This window comes from Xenopus laevis, chromosome 8S (assembly GCF_017654675.1).
Source record: "Xenopus laevis strain J_2021 chromosome 8S, Xenopus_laevis_v10.1, whole genome shotgun sequence".
Lineage (NCBI taxonomy): Eukaryota > Metazoa > Chordata > Amphibia > Anura > Pipidae > Xenopus > Xenopus laevis.
Genome location: NC_054386.1, coordinates 82,266,167 through 82,279,614, shown reverse-complemented (window position 1 = coordinate 82,279,614; position 13,448 = coordinate 82,266,167). Strand labels below are relative to the sequence as shown.

The 13,448-nt window shown below is 39.3% G+C and overlaps 1 protein-coding gene across 1 annotated transcript in view; it reads left to right on the top strand.

Moving 5' to 3' along the window:
• atat1.S (alpha tubulin acetyltransferase 1 S homeolog) overlaps positions 1–13,448 on the top strand; it is a gene marked incomplete at its 5' end in the record, with an annotated part of 34,405 nt that overhangs the window by 19,189 nt on the left and 1,768 nt on the right. The window contains 3 exon segments of the mRNA NM_001096517.1: positions 382–453; positions 4,094–4,310; positions 12,112–12,209. Of these exon segments, the coding sequence (NP_001089986.1) occupies positions 382–453; positions 4,094–4,310; positions 12,112–12,209 (387 nt within the window).

Here is a 13,448-nt window from a genome sequence, read left to right as displayed (position 1 = left end):
TGGGCTTGTGTGAGAGATGGGGGCGAAGCATTCTTGACTGATAACAAAATTGTGTAAGTTTAATGTCACACTGTGAGATTTGGGGAGATTTAGTCGCCCGGTGACTAATCGCCTCTTCTTTGGGTGCGACTAATCTCCCTGAACTGCTTACTCCTGCTAGAATGAAAAATCGGCGGCATGGCACTCGTGAGGCAACTTCAGGCGACTTCGGAAAATGAAACGCCGCGAGTGCCATGCCGTAGGGGTTTTATCATTCTAGCAGGCGGAAAACAGGGGGAAGCAGTTTGGGGAGATTAGTTGACCCAAAGAAGGTGTGACCTTACCCTAAAGAGAGAGAGCCATAACCACATTCTAAGTCACAATTTTGTTTATCTTTTTCAGCTTCTGTGAAAAAAACACCAGCCAAACGCACAGAGGGAGAAATCAAACCATATTCTCTGACCGATAGAGACTGTAAGAAAGGGGAAGACAGTTGGTGGTGAAGGGTGGTGTTCTGTTCATGGGTGGAGGGTTAAAAAGAGAGCATAACGAAACTGGGCAGTAAGGGAAAATAGTATAGAAATAGTATAGATATGACATTGCAGTCTTAAGGGTGGTGGCAGATGGGGAGATTAGTTGCCCACTGACAAAACTTCTCTACTGTGGGCAACTAATGTCCCAAAATGCCTCCCTGCCCGCAAGAATGTGAATTGCTGGTGGGATGGCATACGTAGAACTTAGTTTTCCGAAGTTGCCTCACGAGGAAACGTTGGGCGACTTTGGAATTCCAAAGCAATACATGTGCCAAGAATACGAATTCCTGGTGGGAAGGCATTTTGGGGAGAATAGTCACCCACAGTAGAGAAGATTTCTCGCTGGGCGACTATTCTCCCCGTCTACCACCACCCTTAAGGAGAAGGAAAGGTGTTTTACTTGGGGGTGCCAAAAGTTAGGCACCCCCTAGGTGATTGTATCTACTTATCTTACACTCTGGGCCAGTGCTCCTATCAGGACAAAACTGCACCAACCAGGGGTTATTGCAGCGATCTCCTTCCTGCTCAGGGTCGGACTGGGGGGCCCGGGGCCCACCGGGACTGCTGTCCAGGGGCCCCCCTCCGGCCCCCTGCACCCCTACTAAAATGCGTCGGGCCAGCAACACCGCCGTTTGGCGCGTATGCGCAAGAGCGCCGTTCTGCGTGCATGCATCTAGAGAAGGGTTCTGGCCCGGCGGGGGCCCACGAGGGTCGGGGCCCACCGGGTTTTTTCCCGGTTTCCCGCCGGGCCAGTCCGACACTGTTCCTGCTTCTTCTTTCTTCAAATTTCCTGGGGCAGATGAATGCGCAGTAGAAAGAAATAGTCGGCTTTTTCGTTAAAGGTCGGCTTTTTGCTCTACTGCGCATGCACAACCGCGAGAAATAAGACGAAGCCGGAAGACAATCTCTCAGTGGTGCTCACTGAAATAACCCCGGGCCGGTACAGTTTTCTGCTGATAGGAGCACTAGCCCAGGGTGTCGGGTAAGTAAATAGAATCATTTGGGGGTGACTAACTTTTGGCACCCCCAAGTAGAAAATGCCTTTCCTTCTCCTTTAAAAGGCAAGTTCACCTTTTTTGTGGCAATGCCGAGCTACTGTGCAAGCTTGAGTGATTTTGATTGGAGCAGTTCAGCTTCTGTATTAACACATCAGACTCAATTTTGTGGGCTGTATCCACTATTTAGGGATTTACTTATTCTTTAAATAAACCTTTATTGTGGGCAGGTTTATCAAATATAGAACTGAGGAATCGTGAAGTTTTAATATTTTCTACATTTATAATAACTTTCCTGTCTGGAACATTTTTGTTAAAGGAACAGTAACACCAAAAAATGAAAGTGTTTTAAAACAATGAAATTAACATGTAATGTTGCCCTGCACTGGTGAAACTGATCTGTTTGCTTCAGAAACACTACTATAGTTCATATAAACAAGCTGCTGTGTAGCAATGGTGGAAATTGAAAAAAGGCTATATGGCACAGGTCAAATAATGGATAATAGATAACATTATGTTCTACAGAGCTTATCTGTTATCTGCTGAGTAACCTGAGCCATTTCTCCTTTGAATGGCTGCCCCCATTGCTACACAGCAGCTTATTTATATAAACAATAGTAGTGTTTCTGAAGCAAACATAGCAGTTTTATCAATGCAGGGCAACACTGCATTATATTTTTATTACTTTTAACACTTTCATTTTTTGATGTTACTGGTCCTTTAAAGGACAAGCAGCACCAAAAAATTAAAATGCTTTAAACGATTGACAATATAATGTACAATTGCCCTGCACTGGTAACACTGGGGTGTGTGATTCAGAAACACAACTATAGTTTATAAATATATAACAAGCTGCTGTGTAGCTGTGGGGACGGCCATTCAAATACAGGAGACACAGTAGATAACCGATAAGTACACAGCGTTGCGCACTATGTTGGCACCCTAAAAATACATGGGGATAATAATACTGAAGAATCCCATGGTATACTACAGAGTTTATCTGCTATCTGCTATGTATCCTGTGCCTTTTCTCCTTTTTCCAGTTTGAATGACTGCCCCCATAGCAACACAGCAGCTTGTTTATATAAATTATAGTAGTCTGTTTGAAGCAAACACATCAGTTTTAACAGTGCAGTGTAACACTACATTATATTTGCATTAATTTAAAACACTTGGTGTTACTGTTCCTTTAAAGCAGGGATCCCCAACCTTTTGAACCCGTGAGCAACATTCAGAAGTAAAAGGAGTTGGGGAGCAACACTAGCATGAAAAATGTTCTTGGGGTGCCAAATAAGTGCTATGATTGGCCTTTTTTAGCCTCTATGTGATTTGTCAACCTACATTGAGGCTCTGTGTGGCAGTACATCTGGTTTTTATACAACCAAAACTTGCCCCCAAGCCTGGAATTCAAAAATAAGCTCCTGCTTTGAGGCCACTGGGAGCAACATCCAAGGGGTTGGAGAGCAACATGTTGCTCATGAGCTACTGGTTGGGGATCACTGCTTTAAAGCAATGAATTGTATGAACAACCTTACACATTTTTCATAGCCTTATAGCTGTGGCAGTTTTTAGAATGTGTTTGACTGCTTTTCTTTAGTCTAACGCCATTTTGTTCTATAGAGTTTAAAGCTGTCCGGCAGCAGAGCTGAGCATTATCATTTGTCAGAGTGCTTGCTTGGTCATGTGTATTGCTTGTAATCCTAACTGGAGTAAAAACAATCCTATTGGGTTTATTTAATGTGTAAATCATTTTTTAGTGGGCTTTAGGTATAAAGATCCAAATTACTGAAAGACCCCTTATCAGGAAAACAGGTCCCAAGCATTGTGAATACCAGGTCCCATACCTGAACTAAAGTATTGATAAACTTGACCCTTGATAAATCTGCCCCTATATTATAGATTTTTTAGTGGGCTTTAGGTATAAAGATCCAAATTACTGAAAGACCCCTTATCAGGAAAACAGGTCCCAAGCATTGTGAATACCAGGTCCCATACCTGAACTAAAGTATTGATAAACTTGACCCTTGATAAATCTGCCCCTATATTATAGATAGATTTTTTTTTTTAAATGCCACTGTCTACATAATTTTAGAATTTATAAATATAAAGAGCAAGGAAATTGATTGACATTTAAAGGGGTTGTCCACCTTTATGTTAACTTTTAGTATTTTATAGAATGGCCAATTCTAAGAAACTTTTCAATTGGTCTTTATTATTTAATTTTTATAGTTTTTTAATTATTTGCCTTTTTCTTCTGACTCTTTCCAGCTTTCAAATGGGGGTCACAGACCCCATCTAAAAAAAGAAATGCTCTGTAAGGCAACAAATGTATTATTATTGCTACTTTTTATTACTCATCTTTTTATTTAGGCCTCTATTCCAGTCTCTTATTCAAATCAATGCATGGTTGCTAGGGTAGTTTGGACCCTAGATTGCGGAAATTGCAAACTGGAGAGCTGCTGAATAAAAAGGCAAATAATTGAAAATCCATTGCAAATTGTCTCAGAATTTCACTTTCTACATCATGATAAAATTTTAAGGTGAACAACCGCTTTAAGTTTCTGCCCTTGTTGTTTGCCTTTTCAGTTCTTAAACAAGAGGAAGGGCTTCCCTGGCCTTTAAGCCAAGCCCAGATAAACCTTAATCGGGCAAGTAGTCTTGGTTCTTCTCCCACTCGGGCATGCTCACGCCCACCACCAGGAGAGGAGGATTTTGTGAAATCCCTCCGGAATTGTCGCCCTCATTCCCTGCAAAGAGCAGCCAGTAGCGAACAAGAAGATCACTCTCAAAGGAGGCGGACAAGGTAAGCGCAGTCATTCCCTGGCTTCACTGAGCAAATCAAAAGTATATCCCTTTTCTAACAGCTTAGCATTTTCATTGTTGTGTTAGAGGGGATGCATACATTTTATTTTGCAGTGCATCCCTGACAGGAAAGTCACATTTATACTTCTTAAACACATCAATAGCCAAACCAAATTGTTTGTTCTTCTCTTTATCTAAAGTTGGCCAAACACAGTCCAATAAAAGCTGCTGACCTGGAGCATCCATGTATGGGGCCCTCCTAATATAATTAGGACAGGTTTTATGGCCATCTTAAATAAAATGATTGCAAAGCACAGAGGCCTTTACAACAGACTGGTTATTTGACGATGCTACATAGTTGCCTGTGGTAAATTGCCTGCAGTAGTGCAGTGACAAATCTTCGTGTCTGCCAGTACTTTAAGGGTCTGGCCACACAAGCAGATTCGGAGCGATTAGTCGACTCAGCGACAAATCTCCTCCTCTTCGGGGCGACAATCTCCCCGAAGGCACATGTGGCTTCGTTTTCTGAGGTCACCCGAAGTTTCCTCGTGAGGCAACTTTGGAAAACGCTGGCGGAGGGCAGGGGGAAGGCAGTTTGGGGAGATTGTCGCCCTGAAGAAAGATTTGTCGCTGGTGCGACTAATCTCCCCTAATCTGCTCGTGTGGCCAGACCCTCAGGGCTGGACTCTTCAAGCTTTTTCCGTCGGATCGTCGCCTGTCGGCAAAACGCAGGCGACAAGTTGGACGGAGTTGCAGGTGTCAAGATCTACGACGAAAAGTCGCAAATAAAACTATACAGTCAGACTGTCGGGTGAAGACGCTGCTTTCTGCGTTCACATCCGACAATCGCTTCGGACGTAATGTAGCTTTTCGTTAAGTCCAATTATATCTTGATACCTGCAACTCCGTCCGACTTGTCGTCTGGATTTTGCCGCCGGGCGCCGATCCGACGGAAAAGGCTTTTGGAGTCCAGCCCTTTGGGTCCTGAAAACGAAACAATCCCACTATTTTTTATTTTTTTTGCTACAAGAATTTTTTGTTCTTTCTATTTGCCGCATGGAAACCTACTATCTTGTCTGTATTTATATATCTCCTGTATTGTTTATAGGGAAAGAATCCTCTTTAGCTCCTTTATTCCTTTACGATATTCAGTACATGTATGGTGGGAAAAGAGCCGAGCAATATTTGCAGAAGGCTTGCATATCGGACGGCTCGTCGATCGGGCTGGATGGAAAATTTTGATCGGGAGCCTTTGAAAAAGCCCAAACATCGACCATTGTTAGTGCTGAATCATCAGATTCAGGTAGAATTCTATTGTTTCTATCTGTATATCTGACGATTCAGCTCTACACGTGTGTATTGAAATGAAAGATCTTTCTTGGAAAGATCTTTTCCAAGAAAGATCATAATTGCTACGTCTATGGCCACCTTAAAGGGCACAAACAGCTTAACTGTCTGGTCTATCAAGCAGTGGAAAGCACATACATTACCACCCGGGTCTCTTTATTACCCAGTAAGAAGGGATTCTGTCTTTCTGTGCCATCTTAGATCTGACGGGTTTACACAGTAGCAACCATCTCCTTATATCACCCAAAAAAATGAAAGCCTGACACATTCTCTCATCTCTTTTTCACCTGGTAGGGAATAACTGACACATTCAATAGCTCCAATTTCTCTGTATCACCCAGCAGGGGAATCCGAGTATTCGCAAGTGCACACAAACTCAGCAGATCCCCCATCTCTCTGTCACATGTATTGGGTGACACATTGTGTAGCTTCCATCTTACTTTTTCATGCAGAAAGGAAAGGCACACTTATTTTAGCTCCAGTTTCACTGTGTGCCACCTCTGTCTCTCATTTCACTATGCCATCCAGTGATGACCATGGTTCAAACGACTGATGAAATTGTAAATGTGCAAGAGGCTTATATAAATCTGTCATCATATCTCTTCTTTCTCTCCTTCTCTCTCTGTCTGTCTTTCTTTACCTTCACCAGTTCCCTCAACCGTCCTCAAAGCATTCACCATTAACCTGGACTTTTGTTCCCTACTCATGATAATTCACTCTGCATATAAAGGCAGATCTCCTCCTTATTAAGACTACTTGGATTAGCATTCTCAATAAAGAGAGCATTGGGGCGTATGACATAGATGGAACCATTTAGTATGTGCAAAGTTTGCCATTTTTTTTTTTTTCATAATTGTCTTTGGCACCGTTTGTCTTGACTCGTAATTCTCATCTTGTGACTCTCTAGTGTAGTTCAGAAGTTGGAAAGCCAAAGAATAAAGGAAAAGTAATAATGAACTTCCAGTGGTATTCTGAGGCAATATGCAGCTGTATTCATTTATGCATGACTGTGGCAAGCAGGATTAGGGTTAAATAACAGATTTATGAAAGAGGGTCTGATTCAATAGACAGGTAATTTAAAAATCTAGTTCCATGAACAATTTGCTTTCTGCTTGTTTGGGTCACTGGAACCAGATTAAAAGGAAAGTCTGCGGGACCTAGCATTATGTCTAACAAACAGTAGGGACTTTTTTTTAAGGGACTGTAATAGAATTTACGAACTTAGCCCTTGTAAATTACTGCCATAGGGGCAATCAGAAAATGCCTTAGGTTTTAAAGGGGTGCTTCACTTTTAAGTAAACTTTTAGTATGTTATAGAATTGCCAGTTCTAAGCAACTTATCAGTTGGTCTTCATGTTTTATTTGTTATAGATTTTGTTATTCACCTTATTCTTTCCAGCTTTTAAATGGGGGCCACTGATCCCATCATCCCGTAAACTTTTGTTCTGTGTGGCTACAATTTTATTGTATTGTATACTTTTTATTATCTTAGGGCCTCTCCTACTCAACTTTCAGACTCTCATTCACACCACTGCTTGGTTGCTAGGGTAATTTGGAAACTAGCGACCAGATAGCAGCTGAAAAAAGCAAACTAATGCAAAAAACACAAATAATAAAGATGACTACTGTTATGTTTTGGTAGCCAAGGATGAGTAGAGTATAACAGTGCTTTATTAGCAGACTCATGCAGGCATTACACAACAGGAAGCAACTCTAACACCACAAGTCTTGAGCACAGTGACATCTACAGGCCATTTGTATAAACACCACAACTACCAACTGCAAATTGTCTCAATATATAACTCTCTACATCATACTAAAAGTTAATTTAAGGTGAACAAACCCTTTAATAATAAATTTGCATTGTTATTTACCTTCCTTCTACAAGATAGCCAGTTATGGTTAGAAGAACTTTCATCTTATGTTATCCAGATTTAAAGTGAGCATATTCTTTTGTAGCCAGATGCCAGCTCTTGACAGAAATATAGATGTTTAGGCTTTTTTTTTTTCTAAGAGAGTCATTTTTTTTAAGATTGGGCTAAACATATTTGTTTATTTACTACCTATAGTATTTTCACTTTAGACGTTCCATTATCTATTTTATTCAGTAGTTACACCAAAATGGTTATAAAGCCATGCAAGTGATTACAATGATGGCAAAAAAAAAAACCCCACGCTAGGCTATAAACTCAATTAATAGCCTATAATTCTAAGCAAATAATTCTAAGCAAATAAAACTTTTTAAAAAGAACACAATAAGTACCTTGTACTTGAACGTAAGCTGCGTGAATATATATTGTTGGCAAAACAATCCAATTGGGTTTAGTATTTACATGATTTTTAGCGGACTTAAGGAATGGTGGTTCAAATTACAGAACAATCTCTTATTCAAACATTCCAGATAATATATCCTATACAAGTATGGGATCCATTATCCGGAAACCTGTTATCCAGAAAGCGCTGAATTCCAAAAAGGCCTTCTCCCATAGACTCACTTTTAACCAGATAATCCAAATTTTTGAAAATGATTTCCCTTTTCTCCGTAGCAATAAAACAGTACCTTGTAATTTTGATCCAAATTAAGATATATTTAATCTGGAAGCAAAACCAGCCTATTGGGTTTACATATTGTTTACATGATTTTTTAGTAGACTTAAAAATGAAGATCCAAATTATGGAAAAATCCGTTATCCAGAATAACCCAGGTCCCGAGCACTCTGGATAACAGGTCCTATACCTGTATAAGGTAAAAAAAACAGTCCAATAAATAAAATAAATCTGGAGCAAAATATAATTTTACACTGTCTCTGAACCTGAGTGGCGCATGAACAACATGTTTATGCCCTCCAATGGCCCTTAAAGAAGAACTAAACCCTAGAAATGATTATGGCTAGAAATGCTGTATTTTATATGCTGAGCATACTGACCGTACTTAAAGGTTCAGCATCTCTATTGTAGTAATGATCCAGGCGTTCAAAGTTGTCAATGGAGTTTCCCATCTTGGATTATGGAAACAAGGGGCATTGCCATTAAAGGCAACCAGACAAGCTGCATAATAAAAACTATTTTCAAATTAAACATGAACATAACTATTATGCATCTGCCATATGCAGACCAAACAACAACAGTTTTTTATTTTTTTTTTATAGGTAAACTTTTTCCTTTTATTATTTTGTAACCAATACAAACAATAAACCGTTCTTCTTGAGTTAACATTTGTCTCTGGTTATGGTCACACTTATTACACTGGTAACAATAGGTTTCTTAATTTGACAGGTGGAAGGTGGTAAATGTGTATGAAAAACTTAATGCCATTTCATTATTATCACTCGGGCCGCTCCTGGCCCTGACTCCCACCTGGGACTCCATATTTTGTTGAATTTAGTAGCATTGCCTCTAGTTTCATATGTGAGCTCAATCTTGGGTATTGTCAAGTTTACTAGGTTAATCCAGGAGTCCCTTGTGGGATGGGCCCCATCCACCACACTATTACACATTTCTTAGCATAGAACATCAAAGCACAGAACCTCAACCTTGTGTGGGCTGTAGGTACTAGGTGTTCCACTACTCCCAAAAGACACACCGTTGGGGAGTACTTTTGGGAAGTCCAGGTTCGTCACTAAGGAGGCCATAACTTGCGACCAAAAGGCAGCTAATGTTGGTCAGACCCAAATCATGTGCAAGAAATTGGCCATGTGGGTCCTACACCTGGGTCAGGAGTCATCATTTCTTTTGCCCATCGCTTTCAGCTTTTGGGGAGTTGTGTTGAGCTGGTGAAAGACTTTGTCCTGAATTAATTTATCCAGCACCGCTATTAGACTGGTATACATGGTCTCTGTGGCCAATCATCTTGGGTAAGATCTGGGATGCTTTCTTGCCATCTCACCTTTGCTACATTGAATGGATGGGGGACATAGGTAAGGGTGTTATTGTTAGAGCTTAGATACCAGCTTTGTGGGTAGCTCCTCTGACAGGGTTTCTTTCACCGCCAATGTGGTTAGGGTGGGGGACTTGAATATGTGATGGATCTGAAAATACCTAAATGGCGGTATGTTTTGGCAGAACCTTTAGCTTGAAGTGCTTCAAAGGCGAGGAACCTGCCATTCTGCATGAGATCCCCTAGGTATTTAATTCCCTGTTTTGGCCAATATAGGAAGTCCTCTAGATTGCAGAAATGTGGGTTGCCCCATAGTGGTAAGCTGGAGATAAAGTGAGCAGGACTCTTTTTAAGGATTCTCAATGTTTGGGTCCAGGCTCTATGTGGTGTGGTAATGGTAGGCGGGAGATTGCTCACAAGTTTGCGGCGTGGCAGGTTTTTAAGGCCTTCTAGTGACCCCACTATTGTATAACTGGGTATGCTAGGTAGTATAAGCGAAAATTGGGCAGGGCTAGTAAAGCCAGCCTATTAGGTTTATTTAATGTTCAAATGCTTTTCTAGTAGACTTAAGGTATGAAGATCCAAATTACAGAAATGTGTTATCTGAAAAACCCCAGGTCCCAAGAATTCTGGATAACAGATCCCACAACTGTATTATAATATTCCTTCCTACAGTCATACATTAAAAACATGCAACTTTTCAAGCTAGCCTGCACATTTGGGAAACACTTCTCTAGAAGTATTTCTTACTTTGTGCCAAAAAAATGTATTTTGGAGAGGGGTTATAAATATCAACCAAATTATGTGTTGGTGGTGTTGTAACTATGACTCTCCTACTACATGCAAACTACTTGGGAACTTCAAAGCATGCTAATAGGGTGTAATGAAATCATTAGAAACACATCTAACCAACACCATTTAATCCTGAACAAAGGTGGATAACTTTCTTTAAAAAAATATGGTATTCCAATTACATGGCTTATTTTAAGCAGAAAAGCATTTTAAACTAGATCAATAAATATTCTTTAGTTTTTCTATTTTGTGTTTTCCTTTTTTTTTTGTCTTAATCACTTATAATTCAAAGCTAAAGAAGCCACTTTGATGAGTGGTGAAATATTTAAAGTCCACGTGCTGTACACTTATCACTAGATATTATATCTCATGGTTGAATGGATGAATATTGTGGTAAAGTCTTATGGTGGTATTCCAAAATGTGACAAATTGACCAATAAAAGTTGACTGGAGATTAATGTGGTTTTTTTTACTGCTTTTATAATGGCATCCAGCTGTTCAAAGCAATCAAACATATTGTGACGTGACTTGTAAGTACCAACCAGTATCTGAATTTTGCAGCAAAATTGTCAAGCAAATGATTAATTCAACACAAGACGCAGCTATGTGCATGGATATTAGTTGTGATCTCTCTGCCCAAATGCTTCATATAATGGGTTAGTGAGCAGGCAACGCAAAAATGTGAGGCTGAGAACATGGACATCTGTCATTATTTTTGGTCCTGCCCTTTAATCTCTCAATTCTGGGGAAAAATTGGAAAGATTTCTATCTCTTAGATTAGAGAAAGAAATCAAATTATATCCCACCTTTGCTTTATTAGATTTAATTGAGGGTGATCTTTTTTTGACAATAGAGGAGATTTTGAATTTATTACATCTTTTTATGAAGGCTACAAGGAAACTTACATCTCTTTATTGGATACAGAAAGAAGTCCCTACCTTAAAGGAAGTTCTTTTTTCGCTAAGCCAAGAAGCTTTTAGATATCATTTTGAGAAAGAAAAGTCATCTTATTCTTTTTATTGTTTATGGTCCAGATATCTAGCTAACAAAATTGGGATTCATAAGATCTTCTGAATAAGGGAATTGGATAGTCAAAATATTTCCTGGAAATTCTTCTAATTTTCCACGCAGTGTTCTAATTGCTTTGTTGTTTTTATTTCTTTCATGTATTTATTTCTTTTTCTTTGTTCTACTGTATTTCATTTTGTTTTGTTTTACTTTTATGATCTTTCTTGCTCTTGGTTTGTCCTTGAAGAGCATCATTAGTTTTATATTACATTTTTTGGAATTTTGTTTATGTACAGCTTCATTATTGACTTGTTTATGAATAATAATAAACCCGTTGTAAATTGAATTGAGCAGGCAACTGTAATATGCACGGACATGAGTTGTAAATTCCCAAGGGCCGTGGAGTTATTCCTTATGAAACACTTGACGTGGCTGCAGTCACAACACCAGCGGTTTTTCTTGACAGAGCTTGTTGTTCTATAATGTTGTGGTAGTGATGATAGTCTGGATAGAATTTACAGAATATAGCCAATAGGGTGAAGAGAGGAAAGAGCAATGATTTAAGTGTGATTATGTTTGAACAGTAAAGGGCAGGTGGTTAGAGAACTGCAACCTTGATTGTTTTGTCTTTTTTTCCCCTGGTCTCACGTTTGTTTTTTGCTTCATTCACTCTGTTGCTTTCACTTATTCTATGAACTCGATCCCCTACTATATCTCTTCCCATCTCTCTCTTCGCCTCCCTGCTTTGTTTTTTTCTTTCTGTACTCTCTATCTTTAGTGAAATGAATCTCTCACGTGGTCTCCTGGCTCAGAAAAATGGTTATAGCCGGTATTTGTCCCCACCACCTCCTCTCCTGACTCAGGGGCCATATGCAGGTAAGTGTGAAGATGTCCTGTCTGTGTTGGTCACCTTGCTTACTTTACTTACAATAACCATAATTATCATCAAACGTTAACAATTTTTACATGGGATTTTTCTCTTTTTGCAAACACCATGAAACCATAGTCAACATGTAAACTAATTATAATAAAATATAATAAAATAATTAGTGGATTTTGAAAAAGTACTGCTTTTATTTACACCAGGGCAGCAGCACCCATAATTACAAATGTGGTCTTAAATATCACATAAATCCCATTAAAGGTATATTATACTGACCAGCTATGAATTTAGAAAATTAGCCTTTTTGTTATTGTGTTGCTGAGAGATGTCAGAATTTTTTGCTGCATTTAAAACAAAAAACATCCTTCTGTTTTTTGAGGATTGTCTTAACACCTTCTCTTGAATCAGTGGATGGCTTTTCATTCTACATTGGCGGAAAAAGTATGGCAGGTCCTATCTATTGAAGTAAATAAGCAAATAAATTAAGCTACACAATATCTTTGCTTAAAACTAAAGGACAGTATACATTTCTCATTTCTAGGGTGTATTTTACCTTGAAAAAATTTATTTTAAGCAGCTTTATGTCTGGTATAAGGGGGTCTTAATTCAGACACTGTTTTTGGTAGAAATTTTACATGGCAAATAATTTTTTAGTAGGTGTAGTACAGTAACCAGCAGACCCAGCAGTCGTGACATGCATGCTGCTGATTTTGTGTAACTGAATCATTAATTAAGGCTTGTCCCAAATAATAATGGCTTGTTCCAAATAGCAGCAATGTGGAGTTCAATTAGTGAGGTCATCCAGTCTGTGAAAAAACAGGTGTCAAGTACGGCCCTTATTTAAGGAATAAGGGCAACAAATGTTGTGCATGCTGGTTATAGTGTATTTTTCTCTGAAAATCTGAGTAGAATGGGTTGTTCCAGACATTGTTCAGAAGAACAGCTTACTTTGATTAAAAAGTTGATTGGAGAGAGGAAAACATATAAAGAAGTGCAGAAAATGATAGACTGCTCAGCTAAAATGATTTAAAATGGCAACCAAAACCTGAAAGACGTGGAAGAAAACTGAAAACTACCATTTGAGTGGATAGAAGAATAGCCAAAATGGCAAAGACTCCATCAATGATCAGCTCCTGGAAGATCAAAGAAGGTGTAAAGTTACGTGTGATACTATTACAATTAGAAGACGCCTATGTGAAGCCAAACGATCGGCAAGAAGCCCCAGCAAAGTC